This window comes from Leopardus geoffroyi, chromosome B3, assembly GCF_018350155.1.
Source record: "Leopardus geoffroyi isolate Oge1 chromosome B3, O.geoffroyi_Oge1_pat1.0, whole genome shotgun sequence".
In the NCBI taxonomy this organism is placed as follows: domain Eukaryota; kingdom Metazoa; phylum Chordata; class Mammalia; order Carnivora; family Felidae; genus Leopardus; species Leopardus geoffroyi.
Genome location: NC_059337.1, coordinates 106,345,688 through 106,360,507, shown reverse-complemented (window position 1 = coordinate 106,360,507; position 14,820 = coordinate 106,345,688). Strand labels below are relative to the sequence as shown.

At 44.3% G+C, this 14,820-nt stretch overlaps 1 protein-coding gene across 6 annotated transcripts in view; it reads right to left on the bottom strand.

The window, feature by feature from the left end:
* The window catches only part of DAAM1 (dishevelled associated activator of morphogenesis 1), a 176,534-nt gene that overhangs the window by 77,068 nt on the left and 84,646 nt on the right, over positions 1 to 14,820 (bottom strand). For all 6 annotated transcript variants that reach the window (XR_006705051.1, XM_045451124.1, XM_045451121.1 and 3 more), the window contains one exon: positions 9,623 to 9,712. Coding sequence is in view for 5 of the 6 variants with exons in the window: in XM_045451124.1 (XP_045307080.1) it covers positions 9,623 to 9,712 (90 nt within the window). In the remaining variant the exon portion in view is untranslated. The remainder of the gene's footprint in view (positions 1 to 9,622; positions 9,713 to 14,820) is intronic.

Genomic DNA, 14,820 nt, shown 5'->3' with positions numbered 1-14,820 from the left:
AGGGGCCTCCTGCCCATTTCTGGTGCTAACAGTGAAGACCGTCTTGGTTTCTTCGCTGATCTATAATTTATCCTCCTAACTCACTATTTCTGCCTCCAAAAGTTTCTGTGGTCCAACTGAGAGAGAGGGCTTTTAAAATCTTCACTACTGGGGCGCCTGGGTGGCGCAGTCGGTTAAGTGTCCGACTTCAGCCAGGTCACGATCTCGCGGTCCGTGAGTTCGAGCCCCGCATCAGGCTCTGGGCTGATGGCTCAGAGCCTGGAGCCTGTTTCCGATTCTGTGTCTCCCTCTCTCTCTGCCCCTCCCCCGTTCATACTCTGTCTCTCTCTGTCCCAAAAATAAATAAAAACGTTAAAAAAAAAAAAAATAAATAAAATAAAATCTTCACTACTGTTCTGTGAAAACCACATATCATTGTTTAAGAATATGGACGTGAATCCCAGACTAGCATGAGTGTGGACAAACAGAAAGTGAGTCCATACTACTATTTTGATCATAGTCACCATCACTGACATTGACAGTGTCAACAGCTGTCATCACCATGCCCCAAGCTCTCCGTGAACTCTGACATCATATTATCTTAATATCCACAACCACCCTATGAAGTTGATCTCATTATACAGAGGAGAGAGAAATCAGAAGGGTTCAGAAATATCTCCTAGTGAAAGGTATCCTCCCTTCTCTGGTCACCCTTCAGATGGCCTGTAACTATGCAAAATATTTTCTCATAGCTGTCACTTGCCTTCTGCTTATCTTAGAAAAAATAGTGGCAATCACATTACAATACAGTTTAGAACAATTATGAGGGGCAAACATAATGTAGGGAGCTTGTAGACAGATCTCTTGACTGAAAGGCTCTTGGAGATAACCTACCCCAAGGGAAGTCCTTTTACTGGTGAAGCCTGAAAAACAGAGGCCTGTACCTGACCCAGAATATAGAACCCCATTGAAAGACTACAGAACTTGCCCACCATATTTTAGATTTGTTCACTTCTCCAAGCACCGGGAAGATAGATATGTTTTGGTTCACCCTGTGGGCAAGTTTGCTTACTGCTTTCTTCATTCATGAAGCTGGCCACCTACCAGGTGGCAATACAGAACTATGAGCTCAGGACCATTCTGCAGACTTCAAGACAAGGGTGGTAGTAGGCACAGCTAGAATGGCAGAACTGGTTAATACAAGGAGGAAAAAAAAAGCCCCAAGCTGACATTATTGAACCGAGGGATTACGGGAATAGGAGTCACATAAATACTCATGAACCAACCACCCTGTATTTCAACACTGGTTCAAGGGCTGCCAGAGGCAGAGAGTCCTTGAATTTTCTACTCCAAATCTACAACTTGGTGTTCATTTACACAGCACTGGCTTTTGCAATTAAAAGAAAATAAAGGGGCGCCTGGGTGGCTCAGTCTGAGTCAGTCGAGAGCGTCTGACTCCTGATTTTGGCTCAAGTCATGATCTCACAGTTCGTGAGTTTGAGCCCTGCATGGGGCTCTGCCCTGCCGGTGCAGAGCCTACTTGAGATTCTTTCTCTCTTTCTCTCTCTGTCCCTCCTCTGCTCTCTCTCTCTCTCAAAAATAAAGAAACAAACATTTAAAAAAAAATAAATGAAACTAAAGAAAGGAAATGGGTCATTAGCTTTGAGATTACACTCCTTAGGGGAGAAAGGGCAATGAGAAACATGGCTTCAGTGCGTTTCTGGGCAGAAAACTCAGGAAATCTCACTAGGGCCAAGATCACCATGTTTTCACAGTCACTGCCTAAATAGATAAACGGTACTGAAAACCTTTGGGTGGTTTATAGATTCACCTTTGTTTTAATGTCACAAAGGAAGAGTTAAAAAAAAAAGAAAAAAAAAAAGAGGAGATGGAGGGGAGAAAAACAAAACAAAAAACAAAACAGGTCCCTGAGCTAGACAAAGGAAGGAAGAAAAAAAAAAAAAAAGCCAGGGTTGCCTTGACAACACAAGCACTGGCTGCATTTTAAATAATATTTATTTTTCCTCCTCATTTCAATACAAGTATGTGGTGGCTTTATAATGCTCGACTTGGCTAGGCTGAACGATATCCTTTCTTGGAGGCTTCTGGGTACGGGGAGCCACAGAGAGAGGCTCTCACAGGAGGTATAGAGGCCAGAGGCAAAGCAGCAGCCATTTTGTTCTTCATACTTGTCTTTTATCGGCTGGCTCACCTTGTTGGTGTGGAACAGCAGGCGGGTCTGCAACTGCCCCACCTTCCCCTGGATCCTCCCGCAGCTTCTCCTGGCCCAGGTGTGTGTGTGCTGAGGTCCATGACTAATGGTTCAGGCTTCTGCATGACACCCACACAAGAGCCAGAGGTCGAGAGAATGGACACTGGCTTGTGTGTCCTTGCGGGCTCCAGCCTATCCTTGCTCCCTCCCAGTTACACCCACCTTTCTTCCGAACTGCCTGCTCCAGAATGTGAAGCTCCCGCAACAGAAATAAAGACAGCAGCCTGACAAAGAGTGCTTAGCCGGCCTCAGGGTGAATCTCTTAGCTCTGTGTCTCCCCCAGTAGTCCTGCTTCTCTGACTGAAACCCGACTGATACAAAATATATTGAACGCACATTTTAAAAAGAGCAATTTTATTTTTATCATCAGGGGAAAAAAAAAATACTCCTAGCTAAGAGGGAGAATAACGCACTGTAGAAAATCTGGGAAATATCTTTATAAACAAAAAAGCGGGGCGCCTGGGTGGCTCAGTCGGTTAAGCATCCGACTTTGGCTCAGGTCATGATCTCACAGTTCGTGGGTTCGAGCCCCGTGTCGGGCTCTGTGCTGACAGCTCAGAGCCTGGAGCCTGTGTCTCCCTCTCTCTCTGCTCCTCCCCTACTCTCACTCTGTATCTCTCTCTGTCAAAAATCAACATTAAAAAAAAAAAAAAGTAAATCACCCACAGTCCCAACAAACAACTGTTTCTGTCTGCTTACCTCTATCTATATACTTTTTTGCAAACTTTTGATCGTACCAATTATAGCTTTACACCTTTTTTTTTTAAATACTGTATCATTAGTTTCCCAGGTCATTAAAATTTCTTTGATAACATGACATTTTTTTTTCTTTTGATAACATGACTTTTCAATGGCTACAAGATACTGTCAGGATTGTGTGCTGTAATATAACCATCCTCTTTAAGTTGGTTACAATCCTGGGCTTTCAAGAACACTGCAAAGAACTGCCTCACGTATAGGTCTTTGCTTTCATTTCTCATCACTTTTGTGGAGTCAATTCCTTGAAGAGGAACGTTTCAGGCTCCAAATACATATTATCAAAAGGTTTTGGTCACCATCTTCAGGTCAATCAGCATCTCATACTCAGGCCAATGGGCAAAATATTTATCAACCCGTATAGCATGGGAGTCAGTGAAGGGTGTCAGTGCATCAGAACCAATGATGCAATGTGGGAACAGGGTCCTGGAGTCCCCTCTTTTGCCATGCCAGGACTTAACCCTTCAGTCCTTGAATCATGGGAGAAAACTGTTGGACCCTTGGGAGAAGAGTCAGACTGTCAGGGGCGCCTGGGTGGCTCAGTCGGTTAAGTGTCTGACTTCGGCTCACGTCACGATCTCGCAGCTCCTGAGTTTGAGCCCCGCATCAGGCTCTGTGCTGACAGCTCAGAGCCTGGAGCCTGCTTTGGATTCTGTGTCTCCCTCTTTCTCTGTCCTTCCCCTGCTCACACGTGCTCTCTCTCTCTCGAAAATAAACATTAAAAAAAATAAAAAATAAAAAAGTCAGCTTGGCATGGAGATTTTAACTGGGAGGGCTTGAGGCAGCCACTCTTTACCAACTCTAAGTTGGCAATATTTTGACAAGATACCATAGTTTCACTGGGGTATACCCAGTGGACATCAGCTCATGTTAGAATTTCTACCTGACTTTCTCTTCTCCACGCTGAACAAACCTCAGTTATTTCAGTCTTCCCGCCAGTGTCTTTTTTTCAAAAGTTTAAGCCTCTTTAGAGATTTCCTAACGAGCCCTACAAACTGTGTTTAGCGAAGATCAATCGGATTAGGCCAACAGTCTAAAGCTGACCTTTTCAGTATTGGAAAAGGGACAGAGAACAAAGTACTAATCAAGAGAGAAAATAGACAGTGGATGTGAACATCGCTCAACTACTGAAAAAGGGGCCAGTTTCTAGAAGACGGGACGAAAGCATGACAGTGTCAGGTCTCTCACCGGTGCAAGTGCTAGAGGGGTCAGAGTGGTAAAGGAGCTGTTGTCTGAGTCACACACATCCACCCCCAAAGCCTGGTGGCTCCTTCCCCTGTGCCCCAGAGCCTGTTTGCTTACCCCGTTACGGAGCTTATGACAAGACTTGGTAACTATTTGATTTTATCTACTTCTCCTACCAGGATCACCCACTGCAGGAAATTTGACTTATTTGTTTAATCATCCTCAGAGTTTAGCCAAGAGTTTAGTCAGTACTTTCTGACCTACAGAAAGTACTCCAGACACATCAGGTGAGTCACAAACCAGCTTGCCCTCCGCCAATGGTATTGCTGCATGGAGTGAAGAAACTCAAAGCTTGTTGTTCCTTAGTGGTTCAGTCTGGCATTATATGCAATTATATTCCCTTTCAGAGCCATGGAATATGTAGACAAGGCAGAGAGTTTCAGAGCCTACAGAGCCTGAAGATGCCCACTGTCCTCCAGCTAATGTGCTTCCCTCATTTTCTTTAGAGAAGCAGAGGGGGAAAGACAGCCCGATCTTATTTCTGTTCACTTCTACTTCTGCTACTTTCCTCAACCCCTGAGCCCTTAGGAGTACAAATCCCAACTGGAATCCATTATCAGGTGAAAACTCAATGGCAGGAAACCAACGCAAGTACTTCTTTAAAAGTCTAGAAACATACTTACTGAAATCTGGTTTTCTCCCTTTTCCGGACTCCCTCTCCCCAATCTTGACAGCTAACACAGTGAGTGCCTGAAAACCCAAAGCTCACTCTACTGTACATTTAAACTACCATCAAGGAGGGATATCTAGCTTCTCTTCCTTCTCACGTCTTCCAGGTCCGGTGCCCGACCACTGCTTCTCGTCCCAGCCTCCCCACAGGAGCCTCTCAGTAGGATACTGGAAACGACTACAGGGTGAACTATCATCTCGCCCCCTCGTTTTATACCTGGCTTGTTTGACAGCTGTGCGGAAAACTGGTGGTTCCTTTGGTCTTAATTCCAGCGCTTCAGCCTATGTTCCTTTGAACGCAAGAGGGCCTCCGCTCTCAAGGAACTGAAACTGCACCCTGGCGACTGTACACAACACAACTTCAATCTTTTTTTGGTGTGTGGCAAAAGGAGAATTGCTTTTTGTGGGGAGGAGTGGGGAAGCGATCCCATTAGGATATGCGAACCAAAAGGCGGGAGTGAATGAAAAGTACCAGCTGAATTTTCTGCCACTTTTCCTAGAGGTCTCCAAAATGTACCTGGCACCAGATCAGCACTTTGCATAAATCACAACAACTCCGCTGCAGCCGGGTCGGGCACCATTCTTAAAGGATTTAATTGAACTACAGTCAAACACACACTCAGCGGCGCAGTAAAAATCCACCTCCTCCACAGAAGACCCGAAAAGATGCAGAAATGCAATATGGAGAATCCAAAGCCATTTACTTAAGCCGTGGCTTTAGAGATTGGAGACAGAAGGAGGGCAATTCGTACACTCCTCAAATCTTGATCTTCGCCTCAAATACCTGATGACACTACCGCTAACAGTGTCCAGCGCCACTCGTCTACTTGGCAAACTCTGAAGCTTCAGGAGGGGAAGCAGGTATTTTTTGGAGACTTACAAGGACTGGCTAAGTGAGGCAACTGGCGCAGTCGCTCCCGTGAAAAACTGCAATTAAAGATTCCTGCCGGTGCCGATAAGATCGCTGCCACCGTGACACGGGGCACACGCCCTTTTATTCTCTCCTCTCCGCAGCCCTCTCCTTGCTTTTCCCAGGGTTTAAAAATCATGTTAACAATAAGCAAATACAGCATGGCCAGATGCCTTTCGTGGTCAGATGGTTCATTGTTTAAAAAGTTTCAGTTTAAAATCCAAAAGATTGTTAACAGATGCAGTTTCTGGCTAGAGACTGGGAAAAACCTCACTTAAACAAAAGAGTATGTTGTGATTGGAACTAAAAAGGGAATTACCTTTAAAGATAAGAACCACAAACATTTCCTATTCGAAAATACCTCCAGCCCCACCAACAGGACCTTTTTTTGGCCCTTTCACAGAAGTGAAAATAATTTGACAGTGGACTGCTGCATGTGACAAACCACGGCTGCCCAACCAGCCCCGTCATTTTTACAGATTTGTTTGGACTTTCAACAAGGCCACAACATCCATCTCTTACTCTCCCCCGGATTACTCAATTAGGCAAGGCTCCAATTAATTTCTCTCCAATTCTTTCAGCCCCAGAAATACTTTGCTGCTTTCATTTTGGCTCTGGAAATGGGTTTTCAACCGGAGACTTAGATGGAGACGAGTGTGAGAAATGAACATGGAGCCTGATAAGCAGACAGCCGCTGTTGGGACGCAAGTCACTATCGGGTGGAAAAGAGCCACTTGGCTGAGTGAGGCCTGGCCCCATCCTCAGTTCCCAGTCTCGTTTGCCTCCACAACTGCTGTGCACTTTTACACAGAAAGCCTGCTTTTCCCCAACTCATGTGTCTGTTTCTGTTGGCTTTCGTGGGCCCTTACTCTATGGTTTCACTATGTGTGAGAATATCTGTAATGCGCTGGGTTCTAATCTTGAGAGATGGAAAATCTAAAAAGCCGTGAGTACGTAGCTTTCCCTTGGCCCGAGAAATACATGTGGTTTGACTTGCTGGTGACAAGCCTGATTTGAAAAGGCGACCAAAGATACGGTCCAAGGAAAACAATCTGTTCGTAGTAATACGGATGGCCACCATGGGCTCCACTCTGAGAATAAGCAAACTGTCCGTTAGGGGATCGCATTATATGAAGAGGGGTAAACGTTATGCCCTTTTCACACTTAAATTTTTGTGTTCTCTTACTCATTGTATTATTTCCCTATTTATTACAGTGCCCCAGAAAGGTCAGTTTCAGATCCATCACATAGCACGCTTAACAGTTTGAGAAGCTCTAATCAAGAAAAACCTACATTTAGCAACACTCCCATCCAGTTTTTTAAAACCATTTTTAAAAGTTTATTTATTTATTTATTTATTTTGAGAGAGAGAAAGACAGAGACAGAGAGAGAGCACGTGTGAATGCACGAGTTGGGGGGCGGGGGGGTGGGAGGGAGAGAATCCCAAGCAGGCTCCTCACTGTCAGCGTGGAGCCTGATGTGGGGCTCGAACTTACAAACCAGGAGATCAAGTCAGACACTTAACCCATTGAGCCACCCAGGCTCCTATCATACATTTTAAAGTGAGGCAGATCTATAACCCCACAGGAATCCCCAAAGACTTCAAATGGCTTTCCCACTCAGCCACAACTTGGCTGTCACGTAAGGAATCCAGGCTGCAGGGCTGAAGCCTGCAGGAGAACCGCATTTCCAAAGGTCTGTGCAGTCTGGCCAGGTACTAGTAGGAAGGGCCCATCCATCAAGAAATGGGGCTCAGAGGCCAGGGGCCACATCCCTATCTGTCCTCCTACAAAAAGGCAACCTCACCATGTGCACATGAGGCAGGGTTTGCAAGGGGATTTGATAGGCCTGGAAATTGAAAAATGAGCAACAGCTGCCAAGTCCAAGGTCATTACTATCCTCCAGGATTTGCCTTTCCTAGTCTAAGGGGCAGCAGTTTCCATGATTAACTTACAATTGCTGTCAAGGGTGTAATAAAATCTGGGAAAGAAGAAAACTTTCCCCTCAGTAAGCTGCTCCCATTTCCCTGCCCTTTCCTTCCCTCCAGTGTATCTTCTCAGTCTCCACTTCATATTGTTTCCTAATTTTGAGAAAAAAAACTCTGCACTCGGGTGAGCCAAAATAGACAGACATGTCCTCTGTGCACATAAGGAACTTGAAGATTTTTCCTTCTTGGTTCCAGGGGCCAGGTCCTGAGATGGCTGTGTGAAAGTTCCCTTGCTTTCAAAGACCATACAATACCATCACTTTCAGAACTGAACATATTTTAATTTCAAAATGCTTTCCCAGTGTATTGTACCTGGTCCCTGAGCTGTGACAATCAGTTCAATAAGAGAGAGACAGTACAAAGAGAAAAAAGAAGAAGACACCATCATTCACAAACACATCTTCCTGGTTACTACTAGATTCAGAATCCTTAGGTCTACAACTTGGTCTGATCTGGTAGCAGCTCAGAAAACCATACGGAGAAGTTAGAGCTGGATACGTCTCTCAGCAAAGGCCCCTGGAACCAAACCCCCACATAGTTGTAGCAATTGTAACTGCTCAGGTGGAAAACTAATTGTGCTTTAATTTTTTTTTTTGACAGTTCAGCATAACACTCGTGACAACTTAGTGGTTCACTCGTCATGCACTCATTTCAGCGTGTCTGATGCTGGAGTTACAAAGATGAGCTAAGACATGGAGAGGGGCACACGCAAGCTCACTACTGCAGACATGTTCCTGGAAGGACAGCACAGCAATCAGACAAGGCAGCAAAGGGGCAGTGGTGCTCAGAGACACTCACATGGGTAAATGGAGGTCTCACAATGCACGCTAGTCACATAGGAAAAGGTTTCTCTGACTGATACTGTGTCTTGAAAAGAAATTGGATTGCTATAGTTTGTTCTTATTTCCCTGTGGCAAGAGTGAGGAACTCGAGTGTCCACTGCCTGTTAGAGAGAGAGGTACCATTTCTCCTAGGTGCTAGCCTGCCCTTCCTGCTTACCCCATCGTGATTCAAGTTTCTACTGAACACAAGAAAAAAGTGGCAAAAGATGGTCATGAACTTAATTCCAAAAATGGGGTGGGCATGCATGGTCTCAGAATTTGCCACAGGGTAAAAGATAGCAGAGTGAACTTTATTGCAGGAGATACAGTCCATGCGGTGATGCTTAGCACCACGGGACAGGATATCCATTCTCCCCTTCTCCAAAGGTAACAGAACCCAGAATAAAGATCGATTTCCTTGCAGCTGGGGCCATATAACAGTGGGCTGTGAGGGAATTCAGGTGGATGACTCCTAGGACATGTCCCTAAGAGGGGAGGTGGGTAAGTTTGTGCCTTCTTTCTCTTTCCCACATCCTCAGTTTGGAATATGAAATGGTCAGACAGCCACTTTGGACCATGAGGATGAGGCCACACCTTAGAGATGCTGAAACGGAAAGCTGCTAGGAAGTAAGAACAGAGGAGTGAGACCCCAGAATACTAGTCCTAACCTACCGAGATACCAACTTTTATGTAAAAAACAGAGAGAAAATTTGATCTTGGTGTAAGCCAATATTATTTTGGGTCTCAGTCGTAACAAGACTATGAATAGCAGGTACAGGTATAGGAGATATGGGAAGGTGTCCAATGAAGTGTCGATAAAAACGACATCTGAGGCATCACCACATTGCCCCATGTAGCAACAAGGCCACGATCTGGTCTGTACATTATAAAGAACTGTCTGAATTCTGGTGGCAAAACGAGAGAGCAAAGGGAATCAATAATGATAATTTTCCAGTTAACCATAAACACAATGAATTTCTTACCTTTTTCTTGCTACAGTATATTTGCCATTTCTTCTCAGCTGGAAGTGCAAACATGGCTTCCCTGTGTTTGTCTGTCAGGTCAAGTTCATCCTGAGAAGAAAAATAATAATTAGTATTTCAGAGATTAAATGTTATTCCTATAGGAGAGTTTATCAAGGGTCATTACAGAGGGGGGAAAAAAAAAAAAGAAACCAACACAGAACTCAATGAACTTGGAAAAGACTGAGACTGTAAGGTGTATGTTGTCACCATTAAGAAGGCACGTCCCTGGCATGGGGCTGAGTATCAAGCATGGCAAGAAGGACAAGGCTCAGCCTACACTTACTGCAGGGTGTGGGAAAGTGTGCTGAGCACAGAGAGAATCATCCTGAGCCAGTGTGTACAGCTGGGGGTGGGGGGGGGGTGGTGTCTGTTGAGCAGTAAAGGCCATCAAAGCTCCAGAGTTTGGAAGGATTACTCATATTGTAGATGAGGATTTGCTGGGGGTGGCTCCACCAACACTGAGTATCAGGGTGGACCTGAAGAACTTGCACATGACAAGGAGAGGAGAGCAACAGCACCAAAGGCAGGGTGCGAGACCAGACTAGGTGTGTTTGGGGGACAGAGATCAACTTAGCCGAAACACCAGAATTATGCAAAGAATCATCACATAAAAGGTTTGGGAGACTGGGAGTGATCAGTTTGTGAAGAGTCTTTTTTTTTTTTTTTTTTGTAATGTCTATTTATTTATTTTGAGAGAGACAGAGAGACCAGAGGATGGGGAGAGACAGAGAGAGAGAGAGAGAGAGAGAGAGAGAGAGAGAATCCAAAGCAGGCTCCACACTGTCAGCACAGAGCCCGATGTGGGGTTCAAACTCATGAAACGTGAGATCATGACCTGAGCAGAAACCAAGAGTCAGATGCTTAACCAACTGAGCTGCTGAGGCACCCTGTGAAAAGTCTTAGGAAAAAGAATAAGGAGTTTATTCTCTTGACCAAGGAGAGCCAATGACGGCTGTGAACAAGGGCGTGGCATCTTCACTGCCACAGGCCCCACTAATGTTTATTCAGTGCTTCTGGAGCCAAGCACCGTGCAGGCATTTTCTCAGTTCCCACAACAACTCGGAGTTCCATTCATTATTACCTCCTCGTAATAACAATGCCTGTTGTAATACAACTGGGGGAAATTTGGGTGGGAGACTGGGCAAGGAGCGTGCTCCAGACCACGCACCTGGTAAATGATGGGGCTGGTTTTCAGCCTGTAGCTGTCAGACTCCAGGACCCAGACTCAGCCTCTCAGATCAGTGTCTGGAAACATGAATTTTACAGTGGAGCGAAGCTTAGACTGGACACTGAGGGAGAGCAATTTACAAACATCCGTAACTACTGAATAACAACAGTAGGATAACAAATATAAAGTGCTTAGACATAAGTTCTTGGCATTTAATAACTCAATCATCCCTGGTCCTTATTACTGGCATTGAGCGTCTGGTACATTTTTATTACATAGGGAAAGTTATCTAGGTGAGAGGCTGGTGGGTGTAGGACACATAAAAAGATGCTGTAAGTTAAGGCACGATAAGGTTTAGATCCCTGAGGAGTATGAACTCATCCCCTGCCTGAATGCCTTTGGTATTTATCTGCAATTCTGCCACTTGTGGACTCTAGCTTCATATTTCATACTTGTACCTCCATTTATCATCAAGCCCTGTTATTTCTTTCTTGAGAAGTGTCAGGATTTTTTGAAAGTTTATTATTTATTTTGAGAGAGAAACAGAGAATGTGCACGCACAAGTGGGGGAGGGGCAGAGAGAGAGAGAGGGAGAAGGAGAACCCAGAGAGAGAATTGACAATACGGGGCTCGATCTCACGAACCGAGATGAAACCAAGAGTTGGATGCTTAACAGACTGAGCCCCCCAGGTGCCCTTTTTTCCTTTCTAAAATTTCCAATGAAACCACCCAAACTTACACTCTAATAGCTGCTCCCTCGACTCCTGGCAATAGCCTGCCCACTTCTCCTCCTTGCCTTTCCAATCCTTCCAATGGCACATCCAGAATTCATTAAAGCAGTCGTACTTAAACCTGAGAGAACATCAGAATCACCTGGAGGACTCCTGAAATCATTGATCACCCCGTGTTAAGGACTGAGTCAGTAGGAGGATGTGTGAAAATGTGAGTATCTAAATAAAGTTTCCAAGTGGTGCTGATGCTGCTGGTCCGGGGACCACATTTTAAAACGACTGCCTTAAAAATAGAGCTCCTGTGCTGTCCTGAGCTCCCAGTTCAAACAACTTCATTAGTTCCACATGCCTACAAAAGTAATTACCTATTCCTCAGCTCGCCTTTGAGGTCTTCCATTTATAAGCCCCAAGTCACTTTGCCAGGCTTGCTTCTGGTTATCCCTTCTGCCCTGTTCTGTTAACCCCGCACCTCCAGGGCCTAGCCACTCTGGGCTGCATACCCAGATATGTGCTACTAGCTTCCTGGGGAAGTTCTTAATCCCGTTAAGACCTACTGCCTCGTCTCCAGGATGGGCCTATCATTTCTCTTGCAGGGCTGTTGTGAAATTAGCAACATCAGCTAGGTATGGAATAAAGCTCGGCACAGGGCGGGTAGCTGAGGAGCTGCAGTGTTGTTATTTCCTTCGTCATTTAAACATAAATCAGGTGCTATTTTCTTTTAAGAGCAAGGTAAACAGTTCAGTCACTTAAATGCACACCCACACATATTACACCCTAACCACAAGAAACTAGTTACGAATTTTGGCAATGAACAACCAGAGAAGGGACAAAAGATATTTACCGAAAATTGCATTATGAGGAAACATGCTAAAATGTTAAAATTTTGGCATGCGACTATTATATATGTGAAGTGAGAATTTTTCTTACTTCCTTCCTTTTTTAATTTCCTAGAAGCCACACCTGCTCTCACCTATTGATGAATGGGGAAAATAATGGTGACATAAATTACTTGGGGTTGGGGGGCAGATGCAGGGGATGGCCAGGTTGGTTATCCAAACAGCTCGATAATATGGTGCCTAGTTTGGGGAGAAGGTTTGTGATTTGTAGGAGAGAACAGCACTCCTTGTGTTGCATCCTTTACTATACTACAGCACTGTTTTTGCTAACTGGGCGGAGATGTGAACAAACATGTGAGTCCTAAAACCTACAGATTCACAGCAAAGAGTATTAATATTACTATATTTTGCTGTTAGAGGTAGAAAAATGCTCCCTCAGTTTTGAGACACACAAATGACCAATTTTGAATTGAGAGAACACAGCCGAATAGAATTAGAAGCAGATGGTTTTATGCAAGAAGACACTTTGCATAAAATAAAAAATAAACTGCTATAGGGTCTCGATATAACTTTGGATTACAGTAAAAAAAAAATGGGGAAGAAATAAATGAATACTGGTAACAGTAATAGCTAACAATTACTGAGCACGTTCTGTATGCTTAGTACTGTTTTATAGGAGTTAATTTATTTTCACAACAATGCTATAAAGTGGGCACTGTTACCGCATTTTTAAGGAAACTGAATCGGAGAAAGATTAAATAGCTTGCTCAAGGTAACAAAGCTAGCGAATGGTGGAGAAGGAACTGAAGTCTAGACTGTCTGTTTACAGAGTCCACGTTCCTAACCACTAGACCGTTCATTCTGTTGATCATTCGACAAGTAGGTAAAATCATGGCACTGACGCAAATATGAAAATGTATCCGTCTGCTGCACTCACGGCCTACTAAACTTCCGTTAGCAGAGAGAGGAAGATGTCGTCGTCAGACACCCCTGAGTTCCAGGCCTGGCTCTTATGGGTCATGCAAACTTGGACAAGTGACTTAACCTCCAAACTTCAGTTTCTTCACCTGGAAAATGAGAATGACAGCATCTATCTGAGAGAGTCCTCTCAAGGATTCATTCATGCAGCCAACAACTTGTTTTCAGGCTTTATTCAATGCTAGGCATTACGCTACATCCAAGAGACAAAAAAGTACCACAGAGCTCAAATTCTTGAGTAAGAAGGGAAATCAAATAATCACATGAACTGAGGTATGATCACACAAGATGATGAGATCTGACAGCCCACTTGTGCAGAAAGGCAGAGCAGTGAAGGGCTGTCCCAAGGAAGTGAGGCCAAAGTTCAGATGACTAAGAACCAAACAGGTAACAAGCAGAGCAGACACTGAACAGTAGCCTTGAAGGACAATGTGAACTCTGGTCTTTCTCTTAGGAGCAACCAGAGGTCACTGGCAGATTCTGAGGAAGAATGACATAGATTAAATTAGATAATGACTGGGAGTGCCTAAGCACAATGTCCAGAGTGTAATAAGACCCCCATCCCTCCATTCCAAAAGTATCTCTCCTCTGACTCATTCCATTTTCATAACATGGCTGAATCAAGCATGTGAAACTCTTACAAGACTATTACAGCCTTAGAGATCAATCAACACTCGCTGTCCTACCCATTCCAGGACCAGGGCCAGACATTATAAAGAATACAAAGATGAATAACAGGCCTCGATTTCATGGAATTTAAGAATCTAGTTAGGAAGACAAAGATGATAGAAAGCTTCAATGGTTCCCTTTCCTTTCAGGATCAAGTCCAAAATTCCTCAGGAGGTAGGTAGAGGCCCTTTGTGATAGGCTGACTTGTCTCCTCTACTTCCCCTCCCCCTCCACCATTACCAGCAGCCACCTTTTAGCAGGTCTGATCACAAGCTGCCCACTTCTGAAAGTTTTCCACATGCTGTTCCCTTTTTTCAGAGAGCCCTTCCCACCATTTCTAAGGATCAGTCCTATTCATCTAACCTTTGACTAGGTGTCAACTATTCCCCTCCAGATAGCCTATCCTCACTTTCCTAGAGAGGGCAGCTCATCTATTTTCACCTATCCTTACAGCATTCGTCACATTGCTACTGTTATATTATTGGCACGTCTGACTCCCATTCTGGACTCATTCCCAGAGGGCAGGAACTGAATTTGTTCTATTCGTTGTTGCTATTAAGTAATTACGGTGCCTGAAACAATACCTGACATAGCTGGATTCCCCACCCCCTGCCCCCCAAAAAAGTAAGGTGAGGGAAGTTGAGGAAGCTAGGAGGAAGAGAAGGGACTATTGTAAGAACAGTATAGTACAGTATGTATAGTAATATATAGTATGCATATATTATATAATATATAATATGTAGTATAAGTTTATATATAATAAACTATAGTATG